Source organism: Kogia breviceps, chromosome 10, assembly GCF_026419965.1.
Source record: "Kogia breviceps isolate mKogBre1 chromosome 10, mKogBre1 haplotype 1, whole genome shotgun sequence".
Taxonomy (NCBI): domain Eukaryota; kingdom Metazoa; phylum Chordata; class Mammalia; order Artiodactyla; family Physeteridae; genus Kogia; species Kogia breviceps.
Window position 1 is genome coordinate 66,685,066 of NC_081319.1, and position 21,363 is coordinate 66,706,428.

General features: G+C 37.3%; 1 protein-coding gene across 41 annotated transcripts in view; it reads right to left on the reverse strand.

Annotated features, from left to right (window-relative positions):
* Nucleotides 1-492: 492 nt before the first annotated feature.
* MLIP (muscular LMNA interacting protein) overlaps nucleotides 493-21,363 on the reverse strand; it is a 269,496-nt gene continuing 248,625 nt past the window's right edge. For 18 of the 41 annotated variants that reach the window (XM_067005978.1, XM_067005973.1, XM_067005968.1 and 15 more), the window contains one exon: nucleotides 493-2,239. In XM_067005978.1, coding sequence (XP_066862079.1) covers nucleotides 2,234-2,239 — 6 coding nt within the window. In that variant the 3' untranslated portion in view covers nucleotides 493-2,233. Of the gene's footprint in view, nucleotides 2,240-11,351; nucleotides 11,863-13,163; nucleotides 13,218-21,363 lie in introns of those variants that run through there. The other 23 variants (XR_010835034.1, XR_010835031.1, XM_067005970.1 and 20 more) reach the window with 3 other exon arrangements.

Below are 21,363 nucleotides of genomic sequence, written 5' to 3' on the forward strand. Positions count from 1 at the left end.
CTCTGAGAATTGGAAAACTTAAGGTGAATAAGACACCATATTCAAATTTCCTGTCTTATAAGTTGCCTTCAAAGATGGCAAATCCTGAGGTTTCAAAGCTCATATCTCCAAGTAGAGAGATACTCAGGGACATAAGAGCCCTAACACATTGCTGGTGGGAATAAAAATGAGGACATGCATTCTAGAGAATAGCAGTCTGGGAGCATTTCATCAAATTAAGCACATACAGACTTAAAAAATTCTAAACGTGGGTATATATTCCAGAGAAATTCTCACAAAGGTCCACAGGAGGTTACATGCAACAATACACATCACAGCTGTTCCTGGTAGAGGGATGTATCCTGAGAGCTCACCGTGGGGCAGGTGGGCAGGTGAGATGTGAAGACCGCACCCCAAGTAGCTGTGAGGAAGCAATCCACTAGCTATTTATAGAACAATGTGGATAGAGCTTAAAAACCATGTGCTAAGTGGAAAAAGAAAAGAAACAAAATATAAACTATAATGTCATTTACTTTTATTAAATACATATGCAGAGAAAAACAATGCACTTCCTCAAAACATATATAGGTAAAGAATATTTATCAAACACAAGAATGTGTGCTTATAGCAGAAGGGAAGATAGAAATTGTTATAAAAGTTAATCAATCATCCAATCAACAAGTACACAGAAGAGGGGGTCTTGCCCAAACTTATAACAGCAATGAACTAGGGAGTGTGATCAACTCAACCTTTTATTCTCAAAGTCAAAAATGAATGGACAAATGATTGAATAAATCACTTGGCCTTAGAATCTGATTATCTGGATGTTAATACCACTTACTAACTTGATTTAACCTTTTGGAGCCTATTCTTACAAACAAAATATGAAAAATATGATTACCTGTCTCACAGGCTCGTTGTGAAGGTTAAATCAAATTCATGGTGCCTGACACATGATCAGAGCACACTGAATACTAGAGATGGTTATCAATAATCTAAAGTGATGCCTCACGCAATTTAGCAGGTAGAGATTTTTGTTTGGGGGAGGAGAGAGATCAGAAAGCTTTACTAAGGCTCCACTGCTCTTCACGTACTAATGGAGGAGATGATGAGAACTTTGTATTTCCAGGTGCCAACTGATGACTGACAATGGAGAGTTCCAAAATGGCCTGTGGAGGATGAGGAAGTCAGTGGCTCTTCTGTGGGCAACTCTCCCTGCTTTGCCCTGGGCGGGATGATGGGGGTGATGGAGCAGTGGTCTGAGGGAGCCATGGCTCAGACAGAGTTGGCTCCCAGGGGAGCATGGGTTGTGTGCAAGGGTATAGTCTCTACTGAGAGTCCTCTGCTACCAGAAGCTCACTGTCCAGAACTATTGTGGGCTCTTCCTTAGTGTGTTGCCCCAGTAGAAGTCTAGAAAAAGGAAGCCACTTAGAGAAGGTGAGCACAGGATACTGAAGATGGCAGCTGGGAAAGAAAGAGACCACGGCCAATATGGTGGGCATCGGGCCTGCTGGAGGTTGGCTCTGGGATTGTCACCAACAGTGTGGTTTGCTCTATGGTCTTGTCTGCTCCCAAGATTATGGGTACAAACTAACTCTGAAGTAGCCTTTGCAAGAATCATGTGGTGATGGTCAGAGAGACAGTGATGTTAGAAACATTCCAGCAACACCACCTCAACATGACCGTCTGTCCCATCAAGCACATACCCAAACAGAACAGGAGAGTAGCATGCATTTTGTGAAAATACCCACTTTCTCACATTCAAGAGCTCCCCCAGTGAACTCCTGAAGGCAGGCAGGGGCTCCTTTTGAAAAACTTTCTGTTCTTTTTTATTACATGAAAAAGAAATTAAGCAGAAGGGGAATAAATCTTGATTCAGGGAGTAATGTGCGCATTAAATAAAACTGGTGTTGAAAAATCGTCACACGCATCCTTCTATTTCCCTGTGATTCTTCTTTATTTGGCTGCTAAACAGAGGGGCATGTTAGTATTGCTGTCAGCTTAATAGAAGGCATTCAAGGCTCTAACAGTGGTGGGAGAAACTGTAGGTAAATGTCTCCTATGCCAGGTATTAGTGAGTACTTCCATGTTATATGCCTGCGGGAAACTTTTTTTTAGTTCCACTGCAGTTCATAAAGGAAACACTAAGACTGAAAAAAAAAAAATAGTAATAAAAGTTAAATCTAGCAAGTGATTAGCACCAGCACTCCAAAAAAACTTCAGCCCAGTCTGGGTTTTCACTTCTGCTCTATCTTCATTGCTGTAAAATAAGAGAAAATAGTAGTCAGGTTGACGGAGATATAGAATTTGTAAAAATATGCCCCATTCATATTCAGGTATAGCATCTCATATAAAAAATGGTTTGGAGTAGGAAGTTTTTGTTTATTTGTTTTCCTCAGTAGCTGTTTTCTTGTTATACAGTTAATGGCAGGATAAAGACCCACAGCTGTACCTTCAAATCAGACCCTGATCTCTCGAGAGCTCAGCAGAGCAGTACTGGCCTCCTGAGAGGGGTGACCATGGCTTTGAGGGGCTGATGCCACCTTAAGGAACATTCCTGCCATAACTCACCCACACCTCCTCACCCTTCAATCACTTGGTTACCTTTTCCTTCAGCACTGAGTGCATCGTTTCGTAAAATGTAACCTCTAAAACACGGAGGAGGTAAAGTGAACTGGGATTAGATTAAGTACCAGCTTTTGCAAAAGGGAACATTACAAAAGTGAGAGACAGCAAATGAACCTCTCACTATGGAGTACGGAGTGGAGTGGTTGCACTGATTTCTTTATCCATCAATCTCTATTTGATAGGGTTACACTGTCTGGAGCAGACAAGATAAATTTAACTGAGTGGAGATTGGTATTAGCAGATTATACCAGTCGAGAAAGAAGTATAAAAGAAAATATCAGAGAGGAGGGCAAAAGAGAAATTTAGTTCTAAAACTGTACTCTAATAGAACAAAGTGATGAAATGACACCAGTGGAAGGAAATGACCATAACTTTGTATTTCCAGGTGCCGATGCTTGGCTGTCAAAGGAGCATTTCATCCCAAAATGGCTGGTGGAAATTCAGGGAGGTCACTTTCTCTTCTTTGGGCAACTCTCTCTGTTTTTTGTTTTTTTTAATTTTTATTGGAGTACAGTTGATTTACAATGTTGTGTTGGTTTCAGGTGTACAGCAAGGTGAATCAGTTATACATATACATATATCCACGCTTTTTTAGATTCTTTTCGCATATAGGTCGCTACAGAGTATTGGGTACAGTTCCCTGTGCTATACAGTAGGTCCTTATTCATTATCTATTTTATATATAGTAGTGTGTATATGTAAATCGCCAATTCCCAATTTATCCCTCTCCCCTCCCATTTCCCCCCGGTAACCATAGGTTTGTTTTCCACATCCAAGACACTATTTCTGTTTTGTAAATAAGTTGTTTTTGTTTGGTTGGTTCATTCTTGGTTGTTTGGTTGGTTGTTTTGTCCTGGGCTGGATCACAGGGTGAAGAAGCAATCGTCTGAGAGAGCTGTGGCTCAAAGTTGGCTCCAAGGTGGACATGGGGTATGTGCAAGGCGTAAGGAAAGCAGACAGGAAAACTGCACGTGGCATAGCCAAGTGGCTGAGCAGGATGGTGAAACAGGACACGCCCTGCATCATGGAAGAGGAGCTGCATTTGTTAGATTAGAAGGAGGAGGTGGAGGAAAAGTTGCTAAAACAAGAAGTAGCTTCACTCCTGCACTGATTTGTTCTAGCCACAGAAAATCAACAGTCATGAAATAAGTGAGTTGTAGCTTTCATCATCTGGAATTCTCTGCAGGTTTCGAATGAAAGGAGAAAAAGCCTCAATTTCTCCTTTTCTTTCTAACAAATAAAAACTAGCATGTTTTTGATTTTTCTGAGAGTAGCAACATTTGGTAGTTACTCTCACAAAAGATTTTTAAAAATCATCTTCTTTGGCTAAACTTTATGAAGGGCTATTTATTTTACATATCAATACTAAGCACTTTACATGCATGAATGCAAATCTTCACCATAATCCTTTGATCTTATAGTACAGAGAATGAAATTGAGGCTCCAAAGATTAAATATCATGCCCAAGGGCACAGTATTTGAAACAAAACCCTCGTTTGTTCAATGTTTCTTGTTTGTTTTTTTTTTTGGTTGTTCATGCAGTCATTAGTTTGTTTCATCCATATTAAAACATGTATCACATCTGACTTATAAATGCTAAACTCTCTGTCACCAGAAGTTTCAACAGAAGATTTATAAGGCTATACGGGATTATAACATTCAATAAACTATTGGACTAAATGCCCTCTCAATTATCTTTTAAATGTAAGATGTTATAATTATAGGAATAATTAAATGAGATTGAAGAGGAATAAGTATCTCATCCTCTGACACCAGGCTGGCAAACTGAGCACTATTTCTCAGCTCTTCCTGAATGCGATGGAAAGTCAAAGTAATGTTTGCCACCACGATTCAGCAGCTGGTTTGAAATGGCATGATGCTATGACAGGTAGAGTCATGATTTTGGACCTTTTGTGGTGTTTCTACTTTCCTTTGCCAATCTGAGTATAGGTAAAGAGCTGAATAACTTGGGAAAATCAAATGTCTACATTTAAGAAAGATGGGGATCATTAATAAAATAAATAAATCATTATTTTCAGACTAGACCACTGGCAGTGAAGGCTCAGTATTATATCCTATCACCAGTTGAATAACAGAGTTATTTTGGATAAGAAAATATAAATAAGAAAGACCTTAAGACATTTACAAAATCATAATTTTGAAGGGAGTCACATTCCAAAATTTGTTTTGCTTAGACTTAGAGTTAACTTTGGGTAATAAGTGATATAGCTGTGAAACTTTAATCCAATATTCCAGAGAGAACGTTCTTAAAGAATGTGCTGTGTACATTGATTTTCCCTTCCCTTTTAATACATAACCAGCTCTGAATATTCTTATCTGCCAAAGGAAAGCAGAATGATCTACATATATGTTTTTGTAAAGATGAAACCAGAGCAAATTGTCATTTCCAGAAAATGTATATCATAATTTATTGACAGCTACATATTCATTCTTTTCTGAAAGATTTTAAATATATTTTGGACATTTACATAACTACTAACTATGCTGTAAAAATACAAGATCTAGTATCAGAATTTATTATCCATAAGCCAGAAGTGATAAGATGTTCATTAGCTAAGGTCCTGCAAAGGTAGGATGGTAGGTGGAGAATGTGGATATAATTAACTCTAGGAAAGATAATATTGAATATGGGGTCAAAAACATTTAATATCTGGGTTACCTGAGCTCCACATAGTTATTAACCCTGATTCTATGATTTTGTTTGTTTATCTTGAAAAACTAGCACACACAGGAATGTCTGTCCTTCTACTTTCTGACTTCTGCTCAGATTTTTACCGTGATTCACTACAATATAAAAACCAACATTAAGCTCTTGAAAAGACTTTGAAGGAGAAACCCCCAAACTGTCAAAGCCCCACTTCTCCTACAGTATTCTCAACGGAGTCCCTACAAAAGAAAAATTAGTGAGACTTCTTCCTTTTTAGTGGTTATTTCAGGGTCAGACTCTGAGATTTCAGTTCTGCCCCGTGTCAGCCAGGTGTAAGGACAACAAGAAATGTTCAAAAAGAGGCTTAATTCCCCTTGTTGAAGATAAGTGAAGAGATTTCCCTCCCTTGTCCCTAGAACAATTTATTTTAGAAAACTTGTCTTTATAAGTACATTCTCCTCTCTTTGAAATGGTGATAAATCCTTGTGAAAACTAGATGAGCATTTTGTCAGCTTTAAGACTCAGGAAAGTCTCAAGGACTTGAGAACCATCTCCTTTGAAGGTAAACATCTGAGGGAGATAGCAGCCTTATCTCCAAGTTTCTCCTAGTTTCTGAGGGAGGGTGGGAGCCTAACTTTAGCTGACACCTGGCTCTAAGCTCTAAAACTACCTCCTGTCATAAAGATATAAGAAGTTTCTTTTTCCTTTGGGTAAAGCCAACGAACTAACACAGATGGTCCCCCCAATTAACAGGTGATTTAGGATGAACTTTGTGTAATAAATGGTACTTGTCAAGTCCTCTTACTTGAGGATAAATTGAATTATTGTTTATCTTGAGAACATATATATAATGGGTTACACCTACTTGGCTACATGAAGGGTGAGATTTCTTCTCTCTTTGCAGTCTCTTAGTGTTTGTGATAGACCTCACATTCTGGTTGGAATGCTTAGTCAGTAATATAAGTGTTTTCTTTCTCTACCACCTTTGTGAAGAGGACTCCTGGGTTGGCAAAAAATATATTTTTTTAAATTTTATTTCCTCAACACAGGCTGCGGGCTTACAATACAGGAAGGTCATCTTGATGTGGTCCACTGTTGCTAAATCTGGTTGTCAGAATGTCCTTCTCTTTATTGTTTCCTTGTCCACCTGGATGGCTGGGCAAGGTAGCTACTCATTCAGGCATTCATATGAGGTTTCTTTAGAAGACAGATTGACCCTGGCCCTCTAGCAAGTTGTCTATCAAAGCATATGAATCTTCTTTTCATCAGCAGTTAAAAATATCCAGATACCAAGTTCTTCTCTACGGTTACAACCTTGAATGTTGCAATCCAAGATTTACCAAAGCTTGATTTTGGTAAATAATATTTATGGGAAATTGCCTGAAGAGAATAGAGTGGGCCCATTCCTCTTGGTAATTTCATTTTTATCCTTAAATCAAACCAGAAAATGAGAGTTGCTTCCATGGACAAATAACTTATTTTTCTCTTTTCTGTGTTCTAATCTGGAGAATAAAGATAAAGGAATGAGACACCTGTCCCATAAAATTAGAACTCAAGTCATCAATGGAGGTTCTGGAATTCAAAATAAAATGAACACAAAAACTTATGTTTTTGTTTTTGTTTTGCAGTTTATATACACTGCAGGAGCAAATCAATCCTAGACGGTCACTTTGCCGGCAGAATTGTTATCTTGGTGACCCTTAAGTGTTCATTAAAAATCCACAAAGAGAAGGAATAAGAAAACAGGAGAAGAATCTGCCTAGTATGTGTTCTATGGGCAGGTAGTGAATGATTAACTCTCCAGTTGTGTTAATAACAAGTGAATATGAAAGGTCAAAACCAAATGCATTTAATCATGCTTTTAAAAATCAATTGACCCTCAGTTAAAAATAAAATAGGCCTAGGACTGAGTGTAGCAGGTGATGTGAAGAGTGGCAGGTCGGTTTATATCTCATCCCCAGTATGACTTTCACATTTAAACCTGTAGAGAGAGAAGTGGGTATAGAGACTGGTTGTGGATCCAAGTTGCTGAATTCACCAGATGTGATGAATACAATCAGAAGTGATGGTTGCTAGTGGAATTTAATTTTTTCTAAGTAACTACAATCAGAAAGCATTTATCTCAGGCAGAGAGTCTGCTTTAAATTAGATGGTGTTATATGTACACCTACTTGGAGATTACTGCATTGGTGTCAACAGTTGTTGGTGGGAATGTAAATTGGTGCAGCCACTATGGCAAACAGTATGGAGGGTCCTCAAAAAACTAAAAATAGTGTTACCATGCAATCTAGCAATCCCATCCCTGGGCATATATCTGGACAAAACTGATTCAAAAAGATACCTGTGCCCCTATGCTCATAGCAGCACTATTCACAATAGCCAAGACATGGAAACAACCTAAATGTCCATCAACAGAGGAATGGATAAAGAAGATGTGGTATATATGTGTATATATATATATACATACACACACACACAATGGAATACTAGTCAGCCATAAAAAAGAATGAAATAATGCCATTTACAGCAACATGGATGGAACTAGAGATTATTATACTAAGCGACTAAGCGAAATAAGTCAGAAAGAGACAAACACCATATGATATCACTTATATGTGGAATCTAAAATACAACACAAATGAACATCTCTATGAGGCAGAAACAGAATCACAGACATAGTGAACAGACTTGTGGTTGCCAAGGGGTTGGGGGAAGGGAAGAAGGTCTGGGAGTTGGGGATTAGCAGATTCAAACTAGTATATATAGGATGGATGAACAACAAGGTCCTACTGTATAGCACAGGGGACTATATTCAATATCCTGTGATAAACCATAATGGAAAAGAATATGAAAAAGAATATATATATGTATAGCTGAATCACTTTTCTGTACAGCAGAAATTAACACATTTTAAATCAACTATACTTCAATAAAATTTAAAAAATAAATGCAAGCACACTCAAAAGAAAAGAAATATATGAAAGTGATCTTTCTTTGAAAATTGATCAACCAGCTGATCACAATGGTTAAGTCCATTGTTTAGGGGTCTCTCTTTCTTCTATGAGGGTTAATCAGTGGTCAAGCATTTTTTAAAGTGCCAAATAAAATGCTAAATAAAAACATTCTTTGGAAGTACTAGCCCCCAGACTCAACTCGCACCAAATGCTATGCCTGGCCCCAGCCTAAGTATTTTCCAAACCTGTGTAGAATGTCAAAGGAAACATAAAGCATTAGGTTTTACTAACTCAATTACAGTGAATCTCAGCATAGAACAGATCTCTCAGAAGTAATCTACCATAGATTAAAGTACAGGTTAAACTTTTATGACATTAGACAGGAAGAATTTGTGACCCGAATTTTTATTAATCCAAAGCATTCCCTGAAACACCGTTTCTTATGATCCTCCTGCTTTTACTTTCAAATTTTTGTTTCCAAGGTTGATGTGATTGACTTTTCTAGACTGCCAATGAAGGAGCTAGAATTTGAGGATCTCAATCTTGTTGACATGTAAATCACCAGTGGAGATTTTAAACCAGCATTTGCCCACCTCCAGAGATTCTTTTTTTTTAACACTTTTTTTTTGAGCTTAACAGTTTATTTTGATTTTGATTTTTAAAAAATACTTTTAAGCATTGCTTTAAAAAACAACAACAACACGTGCTTTTAAGAGCAACAGAGCAATAATGAGATATTATTTTTCCATTTCAATTTCTCTGATTTCTAAAGAGAATCTAAAAATTATCAAGGGACCAGTGGAGACGTTTGTTGTGTTTTTTTTGATTGATAGTTTTTTTGTTTTATTGGAGTACAGTTGCTTTACAGTATTGTGTTAGTTTATACTGTAGATCAAAGTGAATCAGCTATATGTATACATATATCCCCTCTTTTTTGGATTTCCTTCTCATTTACGTCACCACAGAGAAGTGAGTAGAGTTCCCTGAGCTATACAGTAGGTTCTGATTAGGTATCTATTTTATACATAGTATTAATAGTGTATATATGTCAATCCCAATCTCACAGTTCATTCCAGCACCCCCTTCCCCTTGGTATCTATACATTTGTTCTCTATGTCTGTGTCTCTATTTCTGCTTTGTAAATAAGATTGTCTATACCAATTTTTTCAGATTCCACATATTTGCATTAATATATGATATTTGTTTTTCTTTCTGAATTCACTCTCTAAGACAGTCTCTAGGTCTATCCATATCTCTACAAATGATCCAATTTCATTCCTTTCTATGGCTGAGTAGTATTCCATTGTATATATGTACCACATCTTCTTTATCCATTCCTCTGTTGATGGACATTTAGGTTGCTTCCATGTCCTGGCGACTGTAAATAGTGTTGCAATGAACATTGGAGTTCATGTGTCTTTTTGAATTAAGGTTTTCTATGGGTATATGTCCAGTAGTGGGATTGCTGAGTCATATGGTAGTTCTATTTTAAATTTTTCGATTTCATTTTCCTAGAGTGGAACCCTGATCTTGGGGCTTTAAAAAAGTCCCAGGAGATTCTAATGTTGAGCCAGAGCTGAGAACCACTGACCTAGATGAGAAGTCAAATTGTCATTTTGAGTTAGTTGTCTTTAAACGGACTTCATAAATCATAGGACTTGTAAAAATGATGGTCATATTAAATCAGATAAATCTGAGGTCTCTGTTTTTAAATGAATTACTGAGCTATTTGAAAAACTAGTGTCTACAAATAGCAGGATCAAATGCAAGAAACAGGAGTCTGGCAGTAAGAAAGGGAGACTGCTATCTTTAGGAAATGAGAGAAAACCAAGAGGGAAATTCTCAGATCTGATCAAGCTTCTTCCATGAGTGTTTATTTGCACTGGATTCGTAACTAGCTTTACTCCTTAGTTCATATGGTCATAAGACGAGAACTGCTTTATAAAAACAGGTAGTTTTCTTGTTTGGTACTTTATAAAAACAGGTAGTTTTCTTATTTTGTGGGTAAATACATATAAAAAAGAGGGTTTGGGAAAAATAGATGGGTAAATATTACAATCTGATCACATATCGTAAGAAATTGTAAAAAGTTGTTAAATTGCTCCCAAATGGGCCAGTATAACTAAGAAGTAAAACCCAGCATACTAGGTGGATGAAATTGTAGTTTAATTATTTAGGTTTCTTTTATTTTTTTTAGTTTGATATATATTTATTTTTATTGAAGTATAACTGATTTACAATGTTGTGTTAGTTTCAGGTGTATAGCAAAATGTTTCAGTTATATATATATATATATATATATATATATATATATATATATATATATATATTCTTTTTCAGATTCTTTTCCATTAGAGGTTATTACAAGATATTAAATATAGTTCCCTGTGCTCTACAGTAGGACCTTGTTGTTTACACATAGTAGTGTGTATCTGTTAATCTCAAACTCCCAATTTATCCCCCCTCTTTCCCCTTTGGTAACTTTGTTGGTTTTCTATACCTATGAGTCTGTCTCTGTTTTGCAAATAAGTTCATTTGTGTCAAATTTTATATTGCACATATAAGTGATATCATATGATATTTGACTTTCTCTGTATGACTTACTTCACTCAGTATGACAATCTCTAGGTCCATCCATGTTGCTGCAAATGGCATTATTTTGTTCTTTTTTATGGCTGAGTAATACTCCATTTTGTGATTTGTGTGTGTGTGTGTACGTTTCTTTTAATATTAGGAGTAACTCACTATCTCTCACAATTGTTAAACTTCAAACTGTAGGGGTTTTATGGTGTTTCTTTATATATTCTAAACATGAGAGTTGAACTCATTTTTTCACAATCTTATCCACTAGCTTAATGTTAAGTTTTATCTCTATGATTGTGATAGCTGGTGCCCCAAAAATGCAAATACTACATCTACCCTGTTCTTCTCAGCAATGGAGTCTTTCACATTACCTAAAATTCTCTTAATTCAGCATTTATTATCTGAACCAGATGCTTTTGTTATTTAAATAACCAACTGACTTTCTGTTATTGTGTAGAAACATTCTTATTTCTATCTGTAGTCTCTGTAAGCTTGAGCCAAAATTATGATGTTTGAAAGAGAACATTTGATTATCTTTTAACATTCATTGAAAATGTACAAAATTTATTCAAACGTTCTCCTTTTTTTGGAACTACATATTTGTCCAGTTGTTTTACTATTACACAATTTGCCACCATCACAGTGAAAGAGCTGGCACATTTGACAGAGTTAATCTCCTTAATATATAAAGGGAGTTTAAAACTCAATAATAAAAATATTACTAGACCAGTAGATAAATGCTTAACATGATGCAAAAGCAAAATAGACAAGAATAACAGAAAAAGACAGAACTTTTAAATGCAAATAAAAATGAAAGATAATTTCCTCTTTTAAACAGCAAATATTTTAAAGCATGATTTTAAAGGGGAAAAAGTTTTAAATAGTATAGATAGAGATTTAGATAAAGATAGCTGGATAGAGGAAAGTGGATTGTTTAAGAGCATAGGCCCCAGGCAGTCATATCTGGATTCCATTCCTGAGTGTACAGACACTTGTCAGCTATTTGACTTTAGGCAATAAATGGATTTCTCTTGGCCCCAGTTTCCTCACCTGTAAAATGGGAACAATAATACTTAACTTACAATGTTTTGTGAAGATTAAGTAAAATAATGCATCTAAAGTGCATAACATGGTAACATATAATAAACTCTCAATAAATTGGCAATTATAATAATTCTCAATGCTGACAGATATATAGTACACAGAAACGTATTATAACAAGTTTCTGGTAAGGTGAATTACTACAGTTGTTCAACAATGCAACTTAGCTACATGTATCAAAAGTTTCCCATATGTCCATATTCATTATACCAATAATCCTGGTTTTAAAAAAAATCAGAGATATGGTCAAGGATACAAATTCATAACATGCCTTTATATTTTAATGACTAAAGTTATAGCAGAGAGACACATTGGTCCTGTATATGTTTCAAAATTTGCAGAAATAGGGATGTCACTTTATGAAACACACCCTAAATTGTGGAAAATATGCTTGGGAAAAAATTCAGATTTCATTTAGAATCTTATTTAGAATTTTATTATTCTTATTGCTCTTTTGTATTATTATATTTTTTCTAAATTTAGAGGCTACAAAACTGAGCAGGCCTCATTTGTGAGGGTATCTGGAATGAATGAATGAGCTCACTTTTTACCGTCTTAAAGATAAGTCCTTTAAAAAGCATTTTTTTCCATATTTACCACTTTGTCTGAAGGGATATAGAAGAAAAAAAAACATTGTTCATTTATTCTTGTTCTTAACACAAAATTTAAATATTTTTTTCAAATCTTTTCCGTGTCTCTTTGGCATAACATTTATAAAAATAAAAAGGTTTTTGCATTTATTTTTGTCTGTTAGCTCAAAATGTGAAAGTGGTTAAACATTTGCATGAAATTCAGAGGTATGTTTGAGATGTCACACTCTGGCCTGTATACTACCCACCATATGCAAAATTAACTTGGGGGATGGGAAACTGAGCTATCATGAGGTCCTGAGACCTCTGACTCAGAAGACACATATAAGTATTATTGGATATCCATTGACCCTCTAGAAAAAGAAGACAACAGTGGTTTCACATAGGAATCCAAAGAGAAAATCACGAAGACAGAGGGGATAGAAGTTAGTTTGTGACAAAGGTGCTACATACATGGGGATCTCTAGTACAACTTCCACATTGAGAAGCAGCAAGAATTTACTCATGTGACTATCAGAGTAGGCCAGTTCATTCTTTCTTTTAAAAAAAAAAACAAAACTGATTTTATTAATATATTTAAAAAATAAGATTGGCTTATTTCTACAACCTAATATCACATGGAAACAGATAACCATATCTCCAATTGTATCTTCCATTTACCTCTTCAGAATCAAGAGTTTCGTGTTCTGGAATAGCCATCATTGGATGACTCAACTTCATAGAAAAGACGCCCAGGAAGTGAACAGGGATAGAAGTAAGGAGAGATAAATGTTTAAATTTCATTTAAGTTGACAGTTAAATGATGATGTAAGTATATTATTGCTGATCATATTCTACCAATGTAAACATTAAGATTTGATTGCTATTAAAAACAAAGGAAGATATTCTTAACATAGAAAAGAATTTTAGCAGATGGTGAATCCTTGGAGCCTAAGACCACATCTTATTTATCTCTGTGTCCCACATAAACTCTAACAGTGTTTGGCGCACAGCGTAGACAGTTATTAAATGTTTATTGAATGAATGAATTGTTAAAACACACTGGCAGTTATCAGAGAGAGGAAACAAAGTTAAATTTATGTTGCCACTCTCACAATAGCTCTCAAATCTAAAAGCTCCAAAGCAAAAGAGACAAATCACGCTTAGACCTGCAATGCAGATGCATCTGTAGTGAATGCTTAAGTGAAATGTAACACATTGTGCATTATTGTAAACATTAAGAATCTCAAAACACAAGGACTTCATAAACATTGTAATCTTACCAGATGACACTATTATCATGCAGTTTACAACACAGTGGCACTTTAACAGAGGGAGAGGTTCTTTTGTTTATATAGGAATTTTTTTTATTGCATGGGTCTTCTGAGCACTATACATATACTTAAATCTATTCAGACAGAAGAAAAGTCATAGATATGCAAGCAAAAGAGACAGAATGAGGGACACAGACAAGGAGAAAACAATCATTTATAATAAATCTGCTTACCCCCTTTATTTTTTGACCATCTCTCCTCACTCCAACATTAGAGTAACCACAATACCTGATTTTACTGGAGCATCCCCAGTTTCTACAACTATCTTGGGCAAATCTGGGCTGTGGAAATAATTGGCTCCCTTTTACTCTCAACCTGGTCTTGATTTGATCAATAAATCATTGGATCAGTGATCAGCCCCTGATGCTCCAGGGCGATTCAGGGGGTCCCAGCAATGCACCCTTGGCCTTAGGAGGACATCACCAGAGGCTGCTGGGGAGGCCAAGGAGTTCCCATCTCACTTTCCCTCTGTTCTAGCTGATTTTCAAGAAAGGAGCCTGCTTTTATTTAAAGCTACAGCTTCATTAAATGCCAACCATTAAATTCTGTCCCAACTATGAAATTCTCTGAGTGTCATAGCTTCAGGGATCCCAGCTTCCTGAGACCATTAGTTTAAATAGAAGCATGATCTGTCCCCAAGCCAACTAGAGATTCAAATAGTTTTCCAAAAATCAGCTGAAAGTACCTACTTTCTCCTGTTCATCAGGGTCCCCTGAGATTGTAAACCTGGTTTAGGATCAGAGGCTATGTACCCCTTCAAACTTCAGACCAAGACAATTGGTCCTAGGACAGCAAAACCTTTAGCATACCTAGGCTAAATGGTATGATAATTCTATGGATCATTGAAGTTTGTACCATGGCAAATCCACATTCCACTAGTCTCCTAAGATAGAGTAGAATAAACATCCTAAAATTTGAAAATGTTGTTGCCCCAATAAAATATTCAACTGAGATTGGAAAAGCAATTGAGTAATTATGTGATATCTATTTTACATTCTATCCCATCTTTCCAATATAGGTATTCATTCATTTAAATCCATTTGATTCTAATCTTCAATTTCAAAAACTATGTATTAACTATGCTAACCAACAAAAGAGAACAGCAAATGACTGATCTTAATTCATTGGTAATCCCCAAATCATTTATATTTGGCTTTGGAATGCTTTCCTCTATTTATGATCTTGGGTCCCAATAGTTTTGCTTTCTTATTATCCTCAAGGTGACCAAAAACATTACCTAAAGTGTGATACTGTTAATGGAGTTAGTCATAGTAATTGATTGTGTACTCACATGATAAATTCGTTATATGTATTTGTTTATTTAATGTTGACAGCAACCTAGTGAGGTGAGCGTTAATTTTACCCTGATTCACAAATGAGGAAACAAAAGCACCAAGAGGCAGGATAACTTCTTCAAGGTCCAGAGCTAGTAAGTGGCAGAGTCATGATTGGAATCCAGAGTGACAGTCTCTGGAGACTGTACTTTCAAAGCAGTAGGAAGTGGTAACATGTCACTGGGAGGATGCTCGGGAGACAGGAGCGGGAGACAGAGGGAGGGAGTGGTGTGTGTGCCATTTTGCAAAAGGGAAAGCCATGTGCAAGAGTGTCCGAGTCAGAAGCGGTTTGGAGTGGTTGGTGTAGCTGGTGTCTCCATTCAGGAGACACAGACAGTGAAGCTCGTATGTCAGACGAGGAGTCTGGGATTCATTCTCTAGGCAGTGAGAAACCACTGAATCTCCAAGCCAGAAGGGGACACGTGCAATCAGATTTTCATGTCAAATAATGTCACCCCGGCTGATATGCAGAATATAGATGGGGGAGGGGGGTTGGGAGATATGTAAGCAATCAGAGAGACAGAGAATAAAGAAGAAGGTCTAAATTAAAGTGTTGCCTTAGAGAATAGAATAAATTCAAGTTTTCCTGGGTGACCCTAGGCCCCCCTACTCTCTAGGGTGAGTGAAGGAGCATCAGGCAGACACATTGATATTTTGTTGATTAGGGAAGAAAAATTATGAAATGTTCCAGAGGAATACTGTTGAAGTTGGTACGTGTGAAGAATGCAGAGGTTTTGTAAAACATGAAGTCTGGAGATGTCACATGGGGAGAACAAATATGGCAGGAACATCCTCTCACAGTCAGAATGAGAATGATGACACTAAAACATTGAAATAAATTCCATATAGGTGGATGGCTTGTTATCCAGAGTCAGTGGATACAGGAAGACAGAGAGAATCCTCCAAGCCTGTTTACTTGGTGGTGAGTGTTCTAGAGGACAAATTACTATTTTGTGTCAAAAAAAAAAAAAAAAAAACCTGAAAAGTTACAAATTTTATCATCAGACCATTATTCAACATAGATGGATCGATGAAATGGAAAGCTTGAGTAAAATGAGACAAAACATCCTTTCATCCTGGATGGAAACTCCAGTCCCAGATATCATATAACATTCATCAGACCTTTGCACACTCACCACTGTGGGCTAATCAGCAAGCCATATTTGAATGAAATCTTCGGTTGAGTTTTATTACATTCTTTATCACAGCTGCCACTACACAAATATAAAGCCTTGTGGAGTGTTCGTTACCAGTGTGGGACTTTCTCATAAACGTCACTGCATCTCCAGAGCTAACTTCTCTTCTCTGACAAAGACAGATAAAATTACCTCCAACCAACTGGAGAGAACCCTACAACTAGAAAAAAAGAAAATATGCCTAATTAAGTCTTAATCTAGCCGAGGAATGGCATTCAGAGCTGTAACTTTGTGAAACAGCTGTCCCTCCTGGGCAAAGATGAAGTAGATTTTCTTGCCTGCCAAACATGATGAAGTGTTACAAGAAACGTTCCCATTTTTAAATCACTGAGGGTGCTACACCTGCTATTCAGAATTCACTCCTCGGGCTTACTTTTTAGCTGAACCACATCCTCTTGTAAACCTCCTTTGCTCCATTTGTCTTCAGGAAGCTGTCCCCCCTACTCTGTCTCCCACTGAGATTTGTGAACCACTCAAGCTAGAGTGTAACCTTCTTAAGAACATCTCTCAGAAATAGACGTGACAATTACTGCAGCGATACCTACATAAAGCACTGTGTTTCCTGAGTACAGGTCGTCATTGTGAGACTGTGAGCCACTGCATGTCATGTACATTCCATGCTATTCACTTTTGGGTCAATTGTACCTGGCACAGGGACCACTCAGCACAGGAGACACAGAATGTGTATTGAATAAATAAATTGATAATGAAAGAGAGAAGGAATGAAATAGTGAAAAGAGAAATCTGCATTAGTGAAGACTTAGAATTGTTTACTGCATTCCCTAAAGTCTCTTCATTGGTAAGAAATTTTGCAAACTAGAGACATTTCAGCCAGCACCATGGCACGTGTGCGTTCTGCTTAAGTCCCTCACGATTCTCCTGCTTAAAGTCAGACAGAGGAAGACAAATATCATATGATATCCCTTATACATGAAATCCAAAAAAGTGATATAAATGAACTTATATATGAAACAGAAACAGACCCACAGACATAGAAAACAAAATTATGGTTACCAAAGAAGAAAGGGGGGAGGATAAATTGGGAATTTGGGATTAACAGATACACACTAATTTATATAAAATACATAAACAACAAGGACCTACTGTATAGTGCAGGGAACTATATTCAATATCTTTTAATAGCCTTTAATGGAAAAGAATCTGAAAAAGAATATATATTATATATATATGTATAACTGAATCACTTTGCTGCACACCTGAAACTAACACATTGTATATTAATTATACTTTAATTTTAAAAAAAGAAAAAATAATAAATAAAAAGAGCTGAATTTAGTTGTCAATGAGTCCACAGATTCTACTTGCAGGTTTGTGTCTCTTTCTCTTGAACTGCTCAAGGGTCCTGAAACCCTAGGCCTGCAATCGTCTTGATATGCACATGGCTGCCCCTGTTAGATGAAGCTAATCTCCAAGTCAACACAGTGCCCACCACTCCCAGTGAGGGAGATCAAGGGTCAGAAGTCACCTATGATCATGCTTATACATAAATGTCTGGTTTACTTCACTCACCTAGGGGATCCGCCTGGCCAAACAAAACACTTGAGTTTTTAATCCCTGATTTACAACACATTCCAGCCCATAGGAAGCACCTGGCGAGTCCTGTAAATTTCAGATTCTGACGCAGATGGTCTGGGGAGGGTCCTGAGCATCTGCATTTCTAATGGGTCTCAGCTGAGACCAAAAATACCATAAATTGAGGAGACCACAGCCAAGATTTTTGTATGAACTGATGGAATTGATGTTTTTCAAATATTTATTTATTCACAACTGAAATTAGCTGTATTCAAAATGTCCTCATCAATTAAGTTACACTGTGCTTGTGTAATTAAATACTTTACCACAACGTTTTTTTATTGAGTATGTACTCATGTACCAGACACTTTACTGGATGTTAGAGATATGACAGCCAGCGAATAGGCATCCTCCTTGCTCTTGGAGACTGCAGTGCAGAGGGAGAGGAGGATATTAACTATATAATCAGGAATACACAGAAACAAACACAATATAATGTGTTCTGAGGACAAGTTCAGAGTGCTAGGAGGGTTCATCACAGATAAATCAGACCTGGTCTAGAAATAGGAAGGAATCTCTTCCCAAGAGGCTGAAATCTACAGGATAATTCTCCTCATAGAGATAAGAGGGACACAGTTCATGTGGTGTAAGTAGCTGAAAAGAAGTTACTCACCGTTGGGCTGATGGGAAAATAAGGAGAAAATTCAGAATGAATGGACCAAACGAGTGAGAAAATCAGAAACCCAGGCTAGAGAATTATTGTGCAGAGATTTTGCCTGCATCAGCTCCACTTCTGAAGTCAAGGATTAAGACCTTGAAAATGCTCATTAAATGAATCAAGGCTGTTTAATATGAGTCTGTCTCATTGTCCAGAAAGACTGCAAGCTGCTAGAGGACAGGGTCCATAAGATGCTAGCACTAGTTGATTGATTTTACTGCTCAAGATTCTATGCCTGGTTGCAGCAACATGGATGGACCTAGAGATTATCATATTAAGTAAGCCAGAGAAAGACATATGTATTATATCACTTATATGTGGAATCTAAAAAAATGATACAAATGAATTTATAAACAAAACAGAAATGGATCCACAGACATAGAAAATAAACTTATGGTTACCAAAGGGAAAAGGGGTGGGGGAGGGATAAATTTGGAGTTTGGGATTTACCTATCCACCTACTATATATAAAATAGATAAACAACAGGGACCTACTGTATAGCACAGGGGACTGTACTCAATGTCCTGTAACAACCTATAAGGGAAAAGAATCTGAAAAAGAATATATATATATACACACACACATATATATATAACTGAATCACTTTACTGTACACCTGAAACTAACACAACATTGTATTAAATCAATTATACTTTAATTTTTTTTAAGTCAGGAGATTAGACTATGTGCATTAAAAAAAATAATAATTCTATTCCTGGAACAAAACATGGGCAGTGCTCTGAGTTTGTCCTTAATGAGGGCAGCTCACAATATGTGTGCTATGAGGACACACCTGTTTTCATGATGATCAGAAACATGCCACTCCTATCCATATGTCTTAAAGATTTCATCTGCATTAGCCTGGGATATTCTTTTAAATTACAAAACAACTTCAGTAGCCTGAATATTTATTTTTAGAATTTAAAGGTACAGCATCTATTTTGGGTGATGCCCAAAGGTTTACACATTTGTCTATGTCACTACCTTCCATTGTAAACTGGAAAAAACCATTATGTCTCTGAACCTCAGTGTTCTCATCTTTAAATTATGGGTGCTAACTAGGTGATTGTCACTTCCTTCTGTCCTTGGATGAAGCAAAAATCTCTTCATTCATAAATGATGCTGTCTCCGAAAAAAAGAGTTCTTCCCTTTTGGAATCTCCTGCACTGAGCCACAGCTGAGGCAGAAGTTACACCTACAAGGATGGTAAAAATGACCTCTCTATGGAATCTTACCTGGGATCCTTAATATCAATTCTTAGCTGTGCCACTTGCTCCATGTGTGCAGTTAAACACTATGAAGTTTCACAACATTCCTTTGTGTGTTCCCTGAGTATTCTCAAATGCTGAGCTGGAATTTGGTACATGTTGTTTTAAAAACCCACACGCAGGGCTTCCCTGGTGGCGCAGTGGTTGAGAATCCGCCTGCTGATGCAGGAGACACGGGTTCGTGCCCTGGTCCGGGAAGGTCCCACATGCCGCGGAGCAGCTGAGCCCGTGAGCCATGGCCGCTGCGCCTGCGCGTCCGGAGCCTGTGCTCCGCAACGGGAGAGGCCACAACAGTGAGAGGCCCGCATACCGAAAAAAAAAAAAAAAAAAAAAAACCCACACGCAACTCCCTGTTAAGTCCTGATCATTAATATCATTATATGGGTGTCTAAGGGCCAGCTGAGTCTTATACCAGTAAGAAAACAGGAATTTTCTGCTCTGATCTTTGTAACAGGTCTTTTGAGATATGGCTGTAAATTCCCCAATTATACTATTTTTTATTCTTGGCCTTTTCTTTCTGCCCTAGGAGGCCCAGACTCAGGACACATTTGAATTTCCTCTTCCTCCAAAGACCACCTTCAAAAGGGCAGCAGGATGGAATTTTTTCTTCTATGTGCTCATCCTGTTTTGAAGGCAAACACCACCTCCCCGTGTTTACTCACATTTTTCATCTAAAGTTGCTTCTTTCTTAATTGAAAAACCTTAATCCCCTGGGGGATTAACCACCTCATTCACTTTCTTTGTTGCACAGCTCCGGGGTTGGAATGGAAATGAAGCAAAGTCTACCTTCTAACAACATTTTAGGACTCAAAATAAATTCTGGAACCTGAAGTTGGAATTGACAAGGAAGTATATTTGCTGTTCTCTTTCTTTCCTCTACCCTTTAAGGGCACAGTTAGTTGCTTACTACTACAGGCAAAACATCCTTTTCAGTTGTTCTCAGAATCTAGTACTAACTCTAGTACAATCATAAACCAAATGTCTCCTTCACAAAAGATGATGTTGGTAGAATTTTTCACCCTCTGTTCTCTCTCTTTTATAGAACAGAAGGGGTATTAGCCATTTTATTCCAATGTGACATACATTCCCTGCCCTACCTTAGCCCCACCCCAGCTATTCCTAATTCGTAACTAGTTGCAAGAAACTTACCCTAGAACCCAGGAGTGTGTCAAGAGATGTCAACTGGTGTATCATAAAAATTTGGAAGTGTTTCTGAAGATGAAGAACAGGCATGACTGTGATGGGGTCAGTCTGTGCCCCCGTCACCTCCAGAGACCCTGGACCAGACCCCATTCTGCTCTCTCCTAAAACGACACCCCCAGCAGCATCTTTGAGGGAGAGGATATGTGAATCGTTGGTAGGCAGATGAGCTGAGGACAGTAAGCCTAGAGGTCAAGTGGAAGGCTGCCTCCTGCATGGTGCCTGCCAGTCCTGCCTCCCTGGACTTGGACACTGTTCCTCCATCACCACATCTCCCTCTGCATTATTCCAAGCCAC